The 14,902-nt window shown below is 32.9% G+C and overlaps 1 protein-coding gene across 16 annotated transcripts in view; it reads left to right on the forward strand.

The window, feature by feature from the left end:
• The window catches only part of LOC125061300 (signal transducer and activator of transcription 5B), a 37,396-nt gene that overhangs the window by 5,351 nt on the left and 17,143 nt on the right, over nucleotides 1-14,902 (forward strand). For all 16 annotated transcript variants that reach the window (XM_047666667.1, XM_047666663.1, XM_047666661.1 and 13 more), the window contains 9 exons: nucleotides 294-403; nucleotides 950-1,056; nucleotides 1,711-1,915; nucleotides 8,468-8,550; nucleotides 9,954-10,023; nucleotides 11,152-11,306; nucleotides 12,042-12,165; nucleotides 13,259-13,387; nucleotides 14,310-14,416. In XM_047666667.1, coding sequence (XP_047522623.1) covers nucleotides 294-403; nucleotides 950-1,056; nucleotides 1,711-1,915; nucleotides 8,468-8,550; nucleotides 9,954-10,023; nucleotides 11,152-11,306; nucleotides 12,042-12,165; nucleotides 13,259-13,387; nucleotides 14,310-14,416 — 1,090 coding nt within the window. The remainder of the gene's footprint in view (nucleotides 1-293; nucleotides 404-949; nucleotides 1,057-1,710; nucleotides 1,916-8,467; nucleotides 8,551-9,953; nucleotides 10,024-11,151; nucleotides 11,307-12,041; nucleotides 12,166-13,258; nucleotides 13,388-14,309; nucleotides 14,417-14,902) is intronic.

Here is a 14,902-nt window from a genome sequence, read left to right on the forward strand (position 1 = left end):
TAATTTTTCATAACGCGCCTAATGAAGTATAACTTCAAAAATTACAATTATATAAGAGCTTAGTCTGCTAAATGTTTTTACCAACAACTGCTACTATTAAATCATTTACCTAATTTGTGTGTCTGCTACATTGTTAATAGTTGAAGGTGCTCACAAACATAGTTTCACAGGGATCAATACTCGGGCCACGTATGATTAATTGTGTTGGTAGTTTTTTACGAAACAAACTATAGGTATAGTTAATAAGTTTTTTATAAAAAAGTTCCGAATGGTAATGTAATATTTTGTTCCAGGACACATAAATTACTTGCAACAATCGGGTCCCATGACGAACGAACGCCGAGAGCTTGAAGCCTGCCTTCGTGTGCAGATTGAAGAAATGGAACGGAAACTTAATGCTCTGGTGAGAAATTGTTCTATATGTGAGAAGTCGAGACTTGGCGCTTATTACTCATTACTTGTAATGTAAAATGTCAAAACGTATAGGATTTTTGACATACCGGAGTCATAGTTCAAACTTAGAAATAAGTATAACACTTGTATGTCAAAATAGTTTTACAATTTGACCGCGGTATGTCAAAAATCAATGTTTTTGACATTACAGGAGACACGCTAAGCGCTATGTTTCTGATTATCACTCGGTTCACGCTAAGTTTTGATGGCTTCAAACCTATGACTTTCGTACTTTAACAAGGCGTTTGACACGTTAGTACATTTGACGCGTCTTCAAATCTCATCTTATCCAAATCCAACTTAGGTTTATATTCTATTTCGTATGTTAAGTCGCAAGCTCGTCTTGGGCGCTGTCAGTAAATGGTTTGACTCTTTAAACTATTGGAGTTTGGTTGATGGTCTAGAATACGGTCATAGAAATATGCAAATAAAAGTTTAGATCTGAATGTATGAAAACAGAATTTTCATAAGAATTAAGTATGTATTTTGGATTCAGGTCGCACAAATCAATCAGTCGCAAATGGAACTGGTTGACCATATGAAGGAAAACATCGCTAACTTGAGACAACTCCAGAGCCAAGTTCTTGATGAAGAGCTTATTAAGTAAGTTCCTTTTTATTTGTACATAATTGAGTCCAAGATATTATTTGGAATATATTTCGTTTAAATTTAAGGCATGAATAGGTTTTTATTCAGTCATGAGTTAAAGTTATTTTTAGGCCTTAAGCAATAGATATAAGAAATTACATAATTCAAAAATAATAGAGTATAATACATTATTTCTATTCTAACAATCAATCATGACAAAACGGTGCTGTTGTCTATGATAGCTTGTCTTATCTGACGTTTGTGTTGTTTATGGTATTACAACTGTATAGCTGTATAGCTGTGACTATATATCATTGACTATATCATTGATACCAGATTTAGTGACGTCACCGGGCGTCTTTGCTGGTGTATATTTTTATTTATATTTATTATATTATATTTTGTTGATAGCGTAAAAACAACGACAAAAAAAAAAGTTTTGACGTATGTTGTCTATGGAGTACGAGAAATAATCAATACTAATATATAAAGAGGAAAGATTTAAATTTTTGTATGTTTGTAACGAACTCAAGAACTACTGGACCAATTTCAAAATTCTTTCACCAACGCTACATATGTTAAACCCAAATAGCATAATAGGTTTTTGGAAGCATAAAAAAGTATAAAAATTCCGTTCATTATTAAATATTTAAATTCTATGGTTTTCAGATGGAAACGTGAGCAACAGCTAAGCGGAAATGGCGTTCCGATGCAATCTAACCTCAACACCATACAAGAATGGTGCGAACTCCTTGCCGACTTAATATGGAGTACCAGACAGCAAGTGAATAACGTCGCAAGAATCAATAGCAAGACGATCGTCGAACTACGGCAGCCGCATTTGGTGGAAATGCTCGACGAGATGAGTAAACAGGTAATAGTAGGTTGCCATGGCGACCGGGATGTTGCTGTTCAAGTGTTAGGTCCTTTCTCCACAGCTCCGGTCCGGCGTCGGATACCGGAATGAGTCATAAGAAAAATATCGGAAGGCCGGATTGCGCTTCTCCACTATATCCGATCCGACAATAATCGATACTTGTAAATTTATCATGCAACACTTATTTTAACTAAAACCCATATACTTTATTTTATTAATAAAACGTTCTAAATTCTGAATATTTTATTGCCCTGGCCAGTTTATTAATTTTTTATATTGTCTATGTTAAAATATTATAATCTACTTAATAAATAGTTCACTAATACTATGGCATAAAAATATAAATAAATAGCAACATCATTTGCTTTGGTCCAGGTTATCTACATTCTTTCAAATTAAACAAACTATAAATAAACCTGTGAATAATAATTTAAAACCTTTTGGATACTTGGACCGATAAAACACCGCGTTCCGATCTAGCTAGTTATCGGATCGTTAAAAACCGGATGCCGGAGTATTACGTAAGTACTGTTGTGAGTTTCTAAATCGGATCGGTAATTAACGTTTGCCGGACCGGAGCAGTGGAGAAACGGTCTTACGTAAGCAGATTTCTGCAATTTATCTTCAAAAATGATTGTACATAAACGTATTAATTTTTGTAGAAATCCTCGGAATGCATTTCGTTTTCAATGTGTAATATATGTAAAAAAGTAAATAATTACTGTTGACGTAATCACCAAATAAGAAAATTAAAGACCCCCTTGCTCCTATAGTGCTTACGTAATACTTACCGGGACGTTGCTATGGTGACCGCAGAACAATATATAGGGCCGATAAATTTTCGTACAAAACTAATAATAGAAATGTTATTTGTTAAATTTATTTCCCATCGTAGTTTATTGATTGAGGTTAAAATTAACTTGATTAAATAAATAATTAAATTAATTCTATTTGAAAAATTCCTTTTTATATATAAAATCTATGGCGCTAAAGTTCTTTAAGTCTGGGCCTCAGTTTTCTGTATCTGTTTCGTGGAAGATCAGCCTTCTGTGCCTGACTCTCATTATGTTTCCACGTGACCTTAGCGGTTATCAGATTTCGTTCGTTCAATTTGTATGAAAATCCGTACCATGACCGCTCGGCTGAACCGAAATTTGACAGTTGCGCCTTCCAACTATGACCGAATAAGCTATTCTAAAAAAGTTACTTTTTGTTCAACTTTTTTGTAAATATATATATACATATATATATATATATATATATATTTACAAAAAAGTTATGTTTATATATATATTAGCCGTTTCGCGCCCGCTTTGCTGGACGAATTAAAATAAATTTTGTTTCATTATTTTATTTTTTTTCATATTTTTATTATTCTTCTTTTTAACTTCCCGATAAGAAAATTGAAATATTTCGAAAATCGAGTTTTTAACAGATGTTGACGTTTAGAGGTTCTAGGAAGCCTCTTTTGTTTTTATTAGCGGGAAAAATTTTCATAAAAGTAAAACAGAAATAAAAAAATGAAGGAACGTTGGAATTAAAAATAAATAGCCATAAACCATCTAGGAAAAATTTCGTATCGAATAGTGGTAGTTTCATGTCGATACGATCAGTGGTTTAGGCGTGAAAGAGCCTCAAACGAACACCATTTTCTTTTTATATATATAGATATATAAACATAATAGCTTATTGGAATTGATGAATTATTTAAAATAATTTTATATTTTATTTATTTTTATAGAAACATCTGTCGAAGTAAGTTTGACAGTTGAATTTCTAAACGTACTCAGAAACCACAAACAAAATGATCGTTCTTTCATTCGGTATTGCGATGCCAATACGTTTCAGCTTATTGGCGGTCATGGTACGAAAAAATGCTATTGACTTTAGGTACCTAAACTCAACTGCATCTCCACTGGATTGTTTTAAGAAAGTTCATGGTAGGCCCTCTGTACTTTGTTGAAGATCAACGTCGGTTTCATCAAGCCACTCAGCCTCATCACGCGCTCTACACAGAGAATCTCTCTCGATCGATCGTTTTTCTAAGCCGTTTTTCGGTTTAGAAATCACCGCGTTTGACAAAGAAATAAGTACACGTGTTATCTTACTATAGTTAGGTTAATCCTAGTTCATATGGAATATACGGTTTTAAAGAATGAGTTTAATACTGAAATAGTTTGGAAAATCCAAAAGTGCACGCCTCATAGCGGTCATTCACATTTAAAAAAAAAAATCTAAAACAAAAACAAGTTTTTTAAAACAAAATAACAAAAAAAATAAAAATAAAAAAATAAATGAAAATGAATGATTGAAAAAAAACAATAATATAATAAAAAAATATATAGTGGCGCCATAACTCTAAGGTGAGGAAAATACACTGTCGTATTTTAGTTTTTTACAAATTATAATTAAACGACAGTACTTAGAACGCTAATATTAACTAGGAATCAGCCCAGGGTATAACGTTTTATAATAAGAAAAAAGTATTCTGGTACGATAAATTTTTCGACCAATTTCTCTGCCACATACATGGATCCATAAACACAGACTGACGGACCTCCAAGAATGATTGATTTTAATGTAATTATTTATAGGTATGTTAACTAAAGCTGGCGGCTTCAACACATTTACACTTTGTGCTTGTGTAGTGTCTGTGAATAAGCGCGAGACGTGATGTCAAACTGAAATACAATCATAAATACATCATGAATAGACTGTCCGTCGTGTATGAGTGGACTAAAATGTATAGCATGGCAAAAAAATCATATTTTGAAACATACTGTATGTGAAATTGCATTAGTGTGAGTACTGTGAACCCGCCAGCTTTCGATAACCGACCTATACTCTGTTAAACAAAATAATTGTTCATAAAAAATACCATATGTGCTTGATAGATTATTTAACTCGATTTTAGTGCACTCATATTATCCTGTAAGTGTTATATTAGTGAGAAAAAGTCATTCAAGTTTCGAAAAACTGGGTTTTTTGACATGTCGAGAGTAGAGCACTACCAGAGGCGTGCAATATAAGACTTTTAATATTTAATGTTAATAACATTACGTTTATTTAAAACTATTGTGTTAGTATTTACATTTTCCAGAAATAATTAATTATTCACTTATCCATTCATTTCTTCTTTCAAAAAGAGAGTAGTTTCATTCCACAAACCATCTATATTAGTATCATTTATAATTTTGGTCGTAGTTGCCACTTTACAATTCGAAAAATAACTTCCAGACAATGCTTCTATATCCGGAGCCACACAAAGGTGAATACTCGTTTGGGCACCTTCATACGGATTTCTTACTATCAAGGTTGAGCATTTCTTAAGAAATGTACCGATTGGGCCTTTTAAGAAACCAACAAGATTTGTTGCCACCATGCCTGGGTGTAGACAGAACACTGACACATTTTTGGGCAGAGTCTTTGCCAACGCTTTCGTCCACAGAACAGTACAGAGTTTGCTATTGTTGTATGATTCGACAAAATTATTCCGTTTCAATCCTGCCAGATCTTGCAAGTCTAATTCACCACAGAAATACATCCCAGATGATACGTTCACTATTCGGCTCTGCGTATTGAGCTTTGCTAAAATCAGTTTAGTTAGTAGATACGGTCCCAAGTAATTAACTTGCATTATCATATTTATTCCATCTTCTGTAATTTTGTTATCCATCAGACATCCAGCGTTATTAACCAAAATATCCAAATGGTCTATTGTTTTATTAATGTCTTCAGCGAACTCTTTAACGCTTTTGAAATTAGCGAGATTCAAATATCGGTATTCTACTTTTTCGTTGCCCGTGAATCTGATGATTTCTTCGACTGACTTTTCAGCGTTCGTAACATCTGCTATGATGACCCTTGCACCACGCTGGGCTAGATTTTTTGCTGTTTCGAAACCGATTCCTGAATTTCCACCTGTCACTAGAACGGTTTTACCTTCTAGTCTTGTTTTACAGTTGCACATAACAATTTCTGAGTCTGTTAGAATTTTAAAAATTAATAATAATACGTAGAGTCCAAATAAAGTTGTTAGTGATAAACCAACCAAAGTTATACCTATTTCAAGACACATGTTTTCGCACTTATGGCAAACTATTATTTAAGACAAAATCTTCATTACATTTGATTGACTATCAATTATTATATATTGTAACTGTGGAGTTCCGTAAAGAAAAATGAATTTATTGTGCTGAGGGTTCTGTTATTTTATAATCGTATAAAATAAATAAAAAATTATAAAAATTAAGTAAACAACGATGTTACATAAATCAAATTTAATTAATTATGTCTTTGGAAAAATTGATTATCTATAGCAAGGTCAGTTTGGAATTAAGATTACAGTAAAAGCTCCCTATTCGCGCTTCCTTTATTCGCGTTTTCACTATTGGCGGATTAAAAAATGCAACCCAATTTCTTTATTCGCCGATCTAAAATTTCATTAAAAAAATCCAATAGGTGTTTAACGCAATATCATATAGATTATATGGAGTGCAATCCTGATATGAATGTTAATATGGAATGCTGGAAGAAATTTGACATAGGAAAATGCATCGTAAACATTTAATAATAATTGGAAGAACTGAAACCACACACATTGAAGTCATTCTGGAAAAAACTATGACCTACCCTGACTGCGGAAAATGACGAAGAATCGAGAAAAGAGAGATGGGTTCGAACAGACAGAATCAAGTGACATTCAGGAATTGCTTGAATCGCAAGATGAAGATTTGACTGAAACCGAGGAAGAAATGTTAAATTCACAGCCCATTGAAGAAGATGCTTCAACTAGAACTGAAAATATGACATATACTCTGAAAAATCTTAGTGAAGGTTTAAGAATGGCAAATGAGCTTTGCGATTTCTTTATGCACATTGATCTATGGAACGAAGTCTTAATTTTAAGAGGCAAATTGCTAATGCGACTGCTCAATCAGTCTGAATTGAAGGAGCTATTAAAATGAATTGAAGGAGCTATTAAAAACTGCCAAGCAAGAGGAAATAACAAAATTCTTCAAACCATTGCCTAAATTGGTTACCTTAAATAACATTTATTTATTTAAAAAAAATAATATAATAATAATAATAAAAAAATACATAATGAAAATAACAGGAGAGGGGATGTCGTAAATAATTATAACGACCTTTATAACAACTCATATATGAACAACTAAATAAAACAATAAAAGCTATGAGAGAAGGCGTATTCCGAAAGCGCCACTCTCATGGCTTTCCCTGACTAACTTATTTCGAAAAAAAAAAAAAACCATTGCCTAAGCCTGAAGATAATGATTATATAATCAAAATGTTCAATAACATCAATAAAATTTATTTTCTTATATATTTGTGTTTTTTATTTTGGCACCTAGGAACGTAACCCCTATAAACCCATATAAATTACCATTCTGTATTCACGGTTTCTGTATTCGCGGCATATTTATGGAACGTATACCCAGCGAATAAAGAGATTTTACTATACAAATCGAATAATATTAGCGTAGGTACCAATTTCTAAAACTCAAACTCAAAATAATTTTATTCACAGGTAACCAAGAACATTTATTTATTTAAGAACGTCAACAGAAAAAGGTGTTAATTGATACTAAATCTACCAGTTAGCAAGTCGCGGTTTTTATGAATATATTGACAAGATAGTGTCATAACGTATTTAAATTCTTAAACTTATTCCGTACCGACTACCTTGGTGAAACAAAATAAATCCCCCGAACAGCCCGCTTCTGCAGCACAAATATGGATTGAACCTCTGCAGCAATACCCCACAGTAGAATACCGTAGGACAAAAAGCGCGTTGTCAGTCTTTTAGGAATCGGTATGCTGTTTTCTTGAAGGACTCTAAGTCGTATTGGTTCGTTTGTTGTCAGAAAAAACACATTTTAAACAAGACAAAATATTGAAAGCTGCTATCAAAATTTGACGGAAACCTTCAAGAAAACAGCGTACCAATTCTTAAAAGGCCGGCAACGCACTCGCGAGCCCTCTGGCATTGAGAATGTCCATGGGCGGCGGTATCACTTAACATCAGATGAGCCTCCTGTCCGTTTGCCCCCCGTTCTATAAAAAAAAAAACGTTTAAAAATAATAAGTGTCTAATAATAAATCATAGCACTAGAAAACTTTACGTTTAAAATATATCAAAAGAATAGTTTTATATTAAATAAATATATATATTAAGACATAATAGCTTATTGGAATTGAGGAATTATTTAAAATAATTTTATATTTTATTTATTTTTATAGAAACATCTGTCGAAGTAAGTTTGACAGTTAAATTTCTAAACTTACATAGAAACCACAAACAAACGTATCGTTCTTTCATTCGTTCTTGCGATGCAAATTATAGGCGGTCATGGTACGAAAAAATGCTATTGACTTAGGTACCTAAACTCAACTGTATCTCAACTGGATTGTTTTAAGAAAGTTCATGGTAGGCCCCCAGTATTGTGTAACAGGCAAGCAACGAGAACAACTCTGCTCAATATTATATTTCATAAAAACTTCTTGTCAAATTAAATTTTATATTTTCAGGTGACAAGTTTATTATCTACTTTGGTGACTTCCACGTTCGTAATTGAGAAACAACCACCACAAGTTATGAAAACTAATACACGGTGAGTGAAGCTTTTTAAATATATAAAAAAAAATATTCGTGACTATAACTTATGAACTTCAATATTTAAAAAAAAGGGTGCGTGTACTTATGTACGCGCGTAAGAAGTTATACTTCTTTGGCTTTCTTTATTTTTTTTAAATATTAAATAATTAATAATAAATGTTTAACGTTAATAATTTAATAATATTTAATATTTAGTATATTATTCAATTATTCATTAATATTAATAATACTTAATAAATATTATTATTTATTATTTTATTATATTATTCATTCAATTTAATAACTAGGTATGTTTTAACTAAGTAACAATAGGTCTTTGTGAAAAAGCATTGCTAAATTTATTTGAAAAAATAATTAAAACTCAGCCATTCATTCATATTATGGTCATTCAAAATTCTTGACATATCTGCTAACTTCACGCATATTCTATTTCTTTTTACTTGTAGATTGTCATATTCCCATCTAGCTCGCGCACGCTCGGCGCCCAGTTGGTTTAAAAAGAATTCGTTAGTGGGCAACTTCATACTGATAATTTTGTGTCACGGTGCGCGCGCATCGCAAAATTTCACTCTCATCAATTTTTCATAACGCGCCTAAAGAAGTATAACTTCAAAAGGGTGATCTAAATGTACATTTACTACCAAATCAAGGCGTATATCGTGAAAAACTCTGACACTTTTTAATAGACAATTTTATAGTTTACAAGGAAATTATAGGAAAAGGAAACAAACGTGTTCATATCAAGTCTTTCGACACTTTGCTACCAACGGATCCTGATTTTTTGGACACGCATTAAGACAATTTAGAAAAACTTATCGTAAGTGGCATGAGGGGGGGGGGGGACTCTAGACCTCGATCCCCTATTTGCTCCGATCAAGTAATGGCCCGTACAGGTCTTACTATCACCCAGGAGTAGACGCTTGCCCAAGACGGGGGAGTGGAGGAAGTTCTTATGCGAGAGGAGCGCGACTGAAGAAGAAAAAAGTTTCTTTAGTTTAGTACTAAAAAAAAATCTTTTGGGTTATAAGGGAGCGTTCAAGTATTACGTAATGCAATTTTTGAGATTATTGACCCCCCACCCCCATGTAACTCGCCGTAACGTTCTTCAGTACCCAAGTACAGTACTGTACTCGAGTATAGTAAAACGTTTCATGACCACCTAATGACTCTTTAGTTACTATTATGTGGTGTAAGTCGTAAATAATATTAACAATAACGCGTAATTCAATCCCCGCCCCGCATCGTAACGTCTTACAAAGGGACTGCCCCCCCCCCCTCCCAAAACTCGTTACGTAATACTTGAACGTCCTAAAGCATAATAAGGCAGACACTGAAATATGTCCGTGAGTGTTAATCGTTTTGAGATTGATTATATTGTTGATTGACATTTTGTTACAGTTTTACGGCAACCGTTCGCCTGTTGGTGGGTGGTCAACTCAATGTACACATGACTCCACCACGAGTTACCGTGAGTAGATCTTCTTATTAGTCAAGTTTTTAATTTTAACAAGACCCAAGCTTCGCACGGGCAACCGTTATTCGTAAACCTTGAAAATTATATACCTAAACTGTTGCATACACAATTAAAGAAAAAAGATACCTGGTTTTTAGGTTTTTCTTTCCATAACAACCTCCTTTTTATTCAAGGAATAAATACAGAAAAAATACTCGATTTGCTCCAGACGTCGTCGAGTTTTGACCTTATAAAGATATATTGGGTTTATTTTATATTATTTATAAATAAACTGAATCTTTAAAAATGTCTAACGCAATGTAGGAGAGTTGATTAATTATTTCAGGTAGAATACCTAGAGGTTTTTAGTTCGTTTTTGAAGGTATCTGGTAAAATCGAGTTCAAGTTTCAACTTCTTAAGGCCTACTTGCATAAACAAAAGATTAGAATGTGTCTTACAGGAATTTGTTACAAATTACTCATTAAAAGTTAACCTTTTGATTGGCTTTTAATTTTTTTGTTTATAATTATTTTTATTTTTTCTTTAGATTTTATTATATTTGATTTTAGTTATAGTTACATGTTATTTTGAGTTTCTTTTTGTTGTTACACTTCTTGGACTTTATTTTATTGTGTTTCTATTGATCCATACTAGGGTTGCCTGGAAGAAATCGCTTGTTAGCGATAAGGCCGCCCGTTGCCTTATAACGTATGTAACCTGCATTTTTTTAATGTAATTTAAACGTAGAGACATGTGCCTTTTGTTTATAGATATTAGCTAAGTAGGTAAGCGTGTACGTTTTGGAGTTAAATTTATGGTTTTACTAATTGATAATCAGAATATGTGACTATAACCTTTGCTTGTAACGAAGTCCGGATATAATGACGAAATTTGTGGTGCCTTCATCGACATTATACCCGAAATCCCCTTTATTTCATTAACATTTGCTTAGTTATTTAAGTTTTTGTATAAGGTAATAAAGTGTAAATAAATATTTAAAAGCAGTCGTTATACCCGAACTCGACGTTACATCCATAGTCGCTATAGCTATAACAATTTTGTACTAAAGCTTTAAATTCATGCAACTTAAAACGTCGCTATAGCTAAATGGTAGCTGCAACCAAAGTCGTATATGAATTCAGGTGGTGATAATATCCGAGCAACAAGCTCAATTGTTATTGAAGAGTGACTCCCAAAGTGGGCGCGGAAAGCAGCCCGTGGAGTGTGGGGACATTCTCAATAACAGCGGGTGTATGGAGTACCAGCCTACCAGCCGGCAGCTTAGCGTCAGTTTCAGGTATTCACCAGGCGTATTTATCTATGAATTAATTACGCCAATATATGGAATTAATAAGATGTATAAGGTAGATCTCTTTGTTTGTACTGTGGCGGAGTTCTCAAGAGTTGATAATAAACTTGTCACCTGAAAATATATTATTAGACTAGAAGTTTAAATATAATATTGACGCTCAGAGTGCGACTCTCATCTATTTGATAGACCGTGCACCTAATAGACTTTCTATGTTCGCATTTAACACGCTCATACGGTGAAGGAAAACATCGTGAGGAAACTGGCTTGTCTCAAATCCTAAAATCTAATGTGTCAGAGAAAAGATCACCTTGTCTATAAAATAAAAAATGATCAAAGGATGCCATCTAGGCAAGTTTAGCTACGTAGCGCTACTGGATTATTATTAATAAGAAGTATGTATTGTTGTGTGTGTGTATTAGTAATCACTGTAAATTACACTTATGTGGAAATATATATAATATCAAGACACAATGATATGTTTTGGGATAAGTTATATAGCAGTGTTTTTGGATTTATGTTCAGTATTATGGCAATACAGACTTTGGATTGTTTTTTTCGTGAAAAAAATAATAATCCACAAATAAAAAAATGCTATTTCATTTGATTTTAAGATAAGATTCAAGATTTTTTGACGTAAGGGAGTCGGAGTTTACGCTTAAGTTTATGTTCTGAATATATTGTCTGATGTCTATAAAAAAATAACAATATTCTATCTTTCAGGAACATGCAGTTACGCAAAATAAAGCGAGCGGAGAAGAAGGGAACAGAGAGTGTGATGGATGAGAAGCTAACTCTTCTATTTCAGTCTGAGTTCAACGTCGGGGGAGGGGAACTTGTCTTCCAGGTTAATATTTTTAGTACATATGTGTGTAGTAGAGTCTGTGTCCGTAGAGGGATTTGAGATCGCTTCAGCGGTGTATTTTTTGTATGTCTATTCGCATTTTTTGCTCCAATTAAAGTGTTGCATAAGTTGCCCACCTTCTGCTGGAGGTTTTTTGCGTTCAGTATTGCTCTTTTTTGATTTTTGATTTACAATTTTTGCACAAGAATTAAATAAGAATATGAACAATAAACTTAAAAAAACATGGCGTAAGGGCGGCATTATCGCTACATAGCATCTCGTCCAGGCAAACCTAATTAAAGATAACAGTTAAAAAATAATTAAGTGCAAGAGTTTAAAACCTAATTATAGATACTATACTACTTAAATAATTCAAAAAAAAATTAAATGAGATATTATTATAAATAAAGGTGACTAATAACGCATAATGTTAGCAAAACAGAGAAAAAAATGTAAAGAAAAAAAATAAAAATGTGTGCGTGTACTAGGTGTACACACGTAAGAAGTGAAACTTCTTTATGACCTTATTTTTCGAAAAATGATCAACTATATGCAACTTTACAGAAATTGGTTAAATAAAGTTAAATTAGATAAAGTTTAACAAAAGGCTTTTATTATCATAGACATGAATACAAATACAATTATTTCATTTTAACTTATTACTGTACTACTATGTAGTACTAAGATTATTACAGAATTTCATTAATTGTATTAGAATTATTAGTATTACTATCGTTGTTATCGTTATTATATATTTTTGTTACTAATGGCTTCGAATCTCTTCGGATCAACCGTGGTAGGGACAAGAAAAAGATGGCGCGTAACCGAAAAATGTGACAGATGTGTGTAAATTTTTTTCCAACCCCGATAAAGAAGTTTCACTTCAAAAACATGACTATAAAAATTTATATTATAAAAAATCCTACTAAGAAGAAATTATTTTAATATATTACTTAAAACAAGGCAAGAAATAATAGTGGAAATTCTTCTTAGACAAGAAGATGTAGAAGAGACGATGTCCTACATGTATCTTCTTACCACCACTTAAGGTGCAAAACGCGTAATCAGTAAAACTTAAAAATCTGATTATTTTCAGGTGTGGACCCTATCTCTTCCAGTAGTGGTGATAGTCCACGGCAATCAGGAGCCCCACGGCTGGGCCACAGTCACATGGGACAATGCTTTCAGCCCTCCAGGCAGGGTCCCCTTCGCTGTCCCCGATAAGGTAATAATATTGTGGTAATCTAAAATACCTAATGATAACAAAACAAAAACAGTTTGGCTTGTTTTGAATCTACATAATATCATATCTTTATATAAAAAAAAAACGTGTGGCACTCGGGGACTGCCGCGGTAAAGCTATGGCATAATTTTTTTTTCAACTTATGCACTTATAGTTATTTATTTATGCAGTTTTTATTTTCTTTGATATTAATTCAAGTTTTTCTTTGATAAATTAATTCAATCTACCACTCTACCAGACTCAGACAAACTCGCCTATATAGTTTATCTCACTCTAACGCGCACCGGCTGCACCGATCTCGTGAATACGCAGTATGCGTTCTGTCCCGCTCTAACGCGTAAGGTTTTTTTCGTTACGGAATTTCTGGATTCTCCACGCTCGAGGCCCGCGATAGAAGTTATGCAATAGCTTAAAAGTGCGTGCGTACAAAGTACACTGGTCAGAATGAAACTAATTTGGCAAACTAATTTTTAACTCTTGTTCTTATATATAGTATACAAATCTAAAACTTTAAATTTTCGATACTTAGAGGGACGGAAAAAGGAAGATATCTTAGGAATTTAATGAATTTAATTGTCATTAAAATATTAAGTGTCAAAAATTCATACACATTATAAATTTATTTAATTTTAAAAATAGAATTTCTATAAGGTAATTCGCCCTTCTCACTCTCTCAATCGGTCTCAATCGCTCTCTCCCTTTCGACAAAAACGCTGCACATTTTTGTGACGTTCCGTAAAAATTTTACCCCCATGCGCCTAAAGAAGTTTCACTTCAAAAATTCTTAGTAAAACTATTGTTTTCTATACATGATGAACACCTCTTTCGGGAGCTTTCATTTGTTTTTGACATTTTTAACCAGTCCCTTCATTGCTTTAACTTAAATACTATAAAACGGTTTCAGGTAACTTGGTGTCAGTTGGCTGAAACTCTACGCATCAAATTTTGTTCAGCCACGGGCGGGGATCTGTCTGAGGATAATCTGAGGTTCCTGGCCGAGAAGATTTTTAGGTTTGTTTACTAGTTTTCTATTTATTACTAATAATTCATTAGTTAAATAATATTTTTTTCATAATTTCCTTTAGCTAATCGCAGTTTCCATATTCTAATTTGTATTTCAAGTCACAATCTTGTTTAAGCGCTGTCAAATATGTCAAATTTCAAACAGATGAAATCGTTTGACAGTTCCGGAAACTAAATTTAAAGTCAAAGTCAAATCATTTATTTCAATTGGGCCTATTAAAAAGGCATTTTTGAAAGTCAAAAATACAAGTTAAAAATATTGAGAAAAAATGACTAAACTGTGAATTTTGATTCCATAGAATTCTGACATTTCATAAGTGTTGCCACTAAAAAAGTTCTCCACTGAAAAAGGGTCAAATTTTAGGGCAATCAAAAATAAAAGGCTACGTATTTTTATGTTTTACCTACAAAAACCTCATACAAAAACAACGAATATTTCAATATCACGAACAATATATCGACTTAACTTTAATT

This window comes from Pieris napi, chromosome 23, assembly GCF_905475465.1.
Source record: "Pieris napi chromosome 23, ilPieNapi1.2, whole genome shotgun sequence".
Lineage (NCBI taxonomy): Eukaryota > Metazoa > Arthropoda > Insecta > Lepidoptera > Pieridae > Pieris > Pieris napi.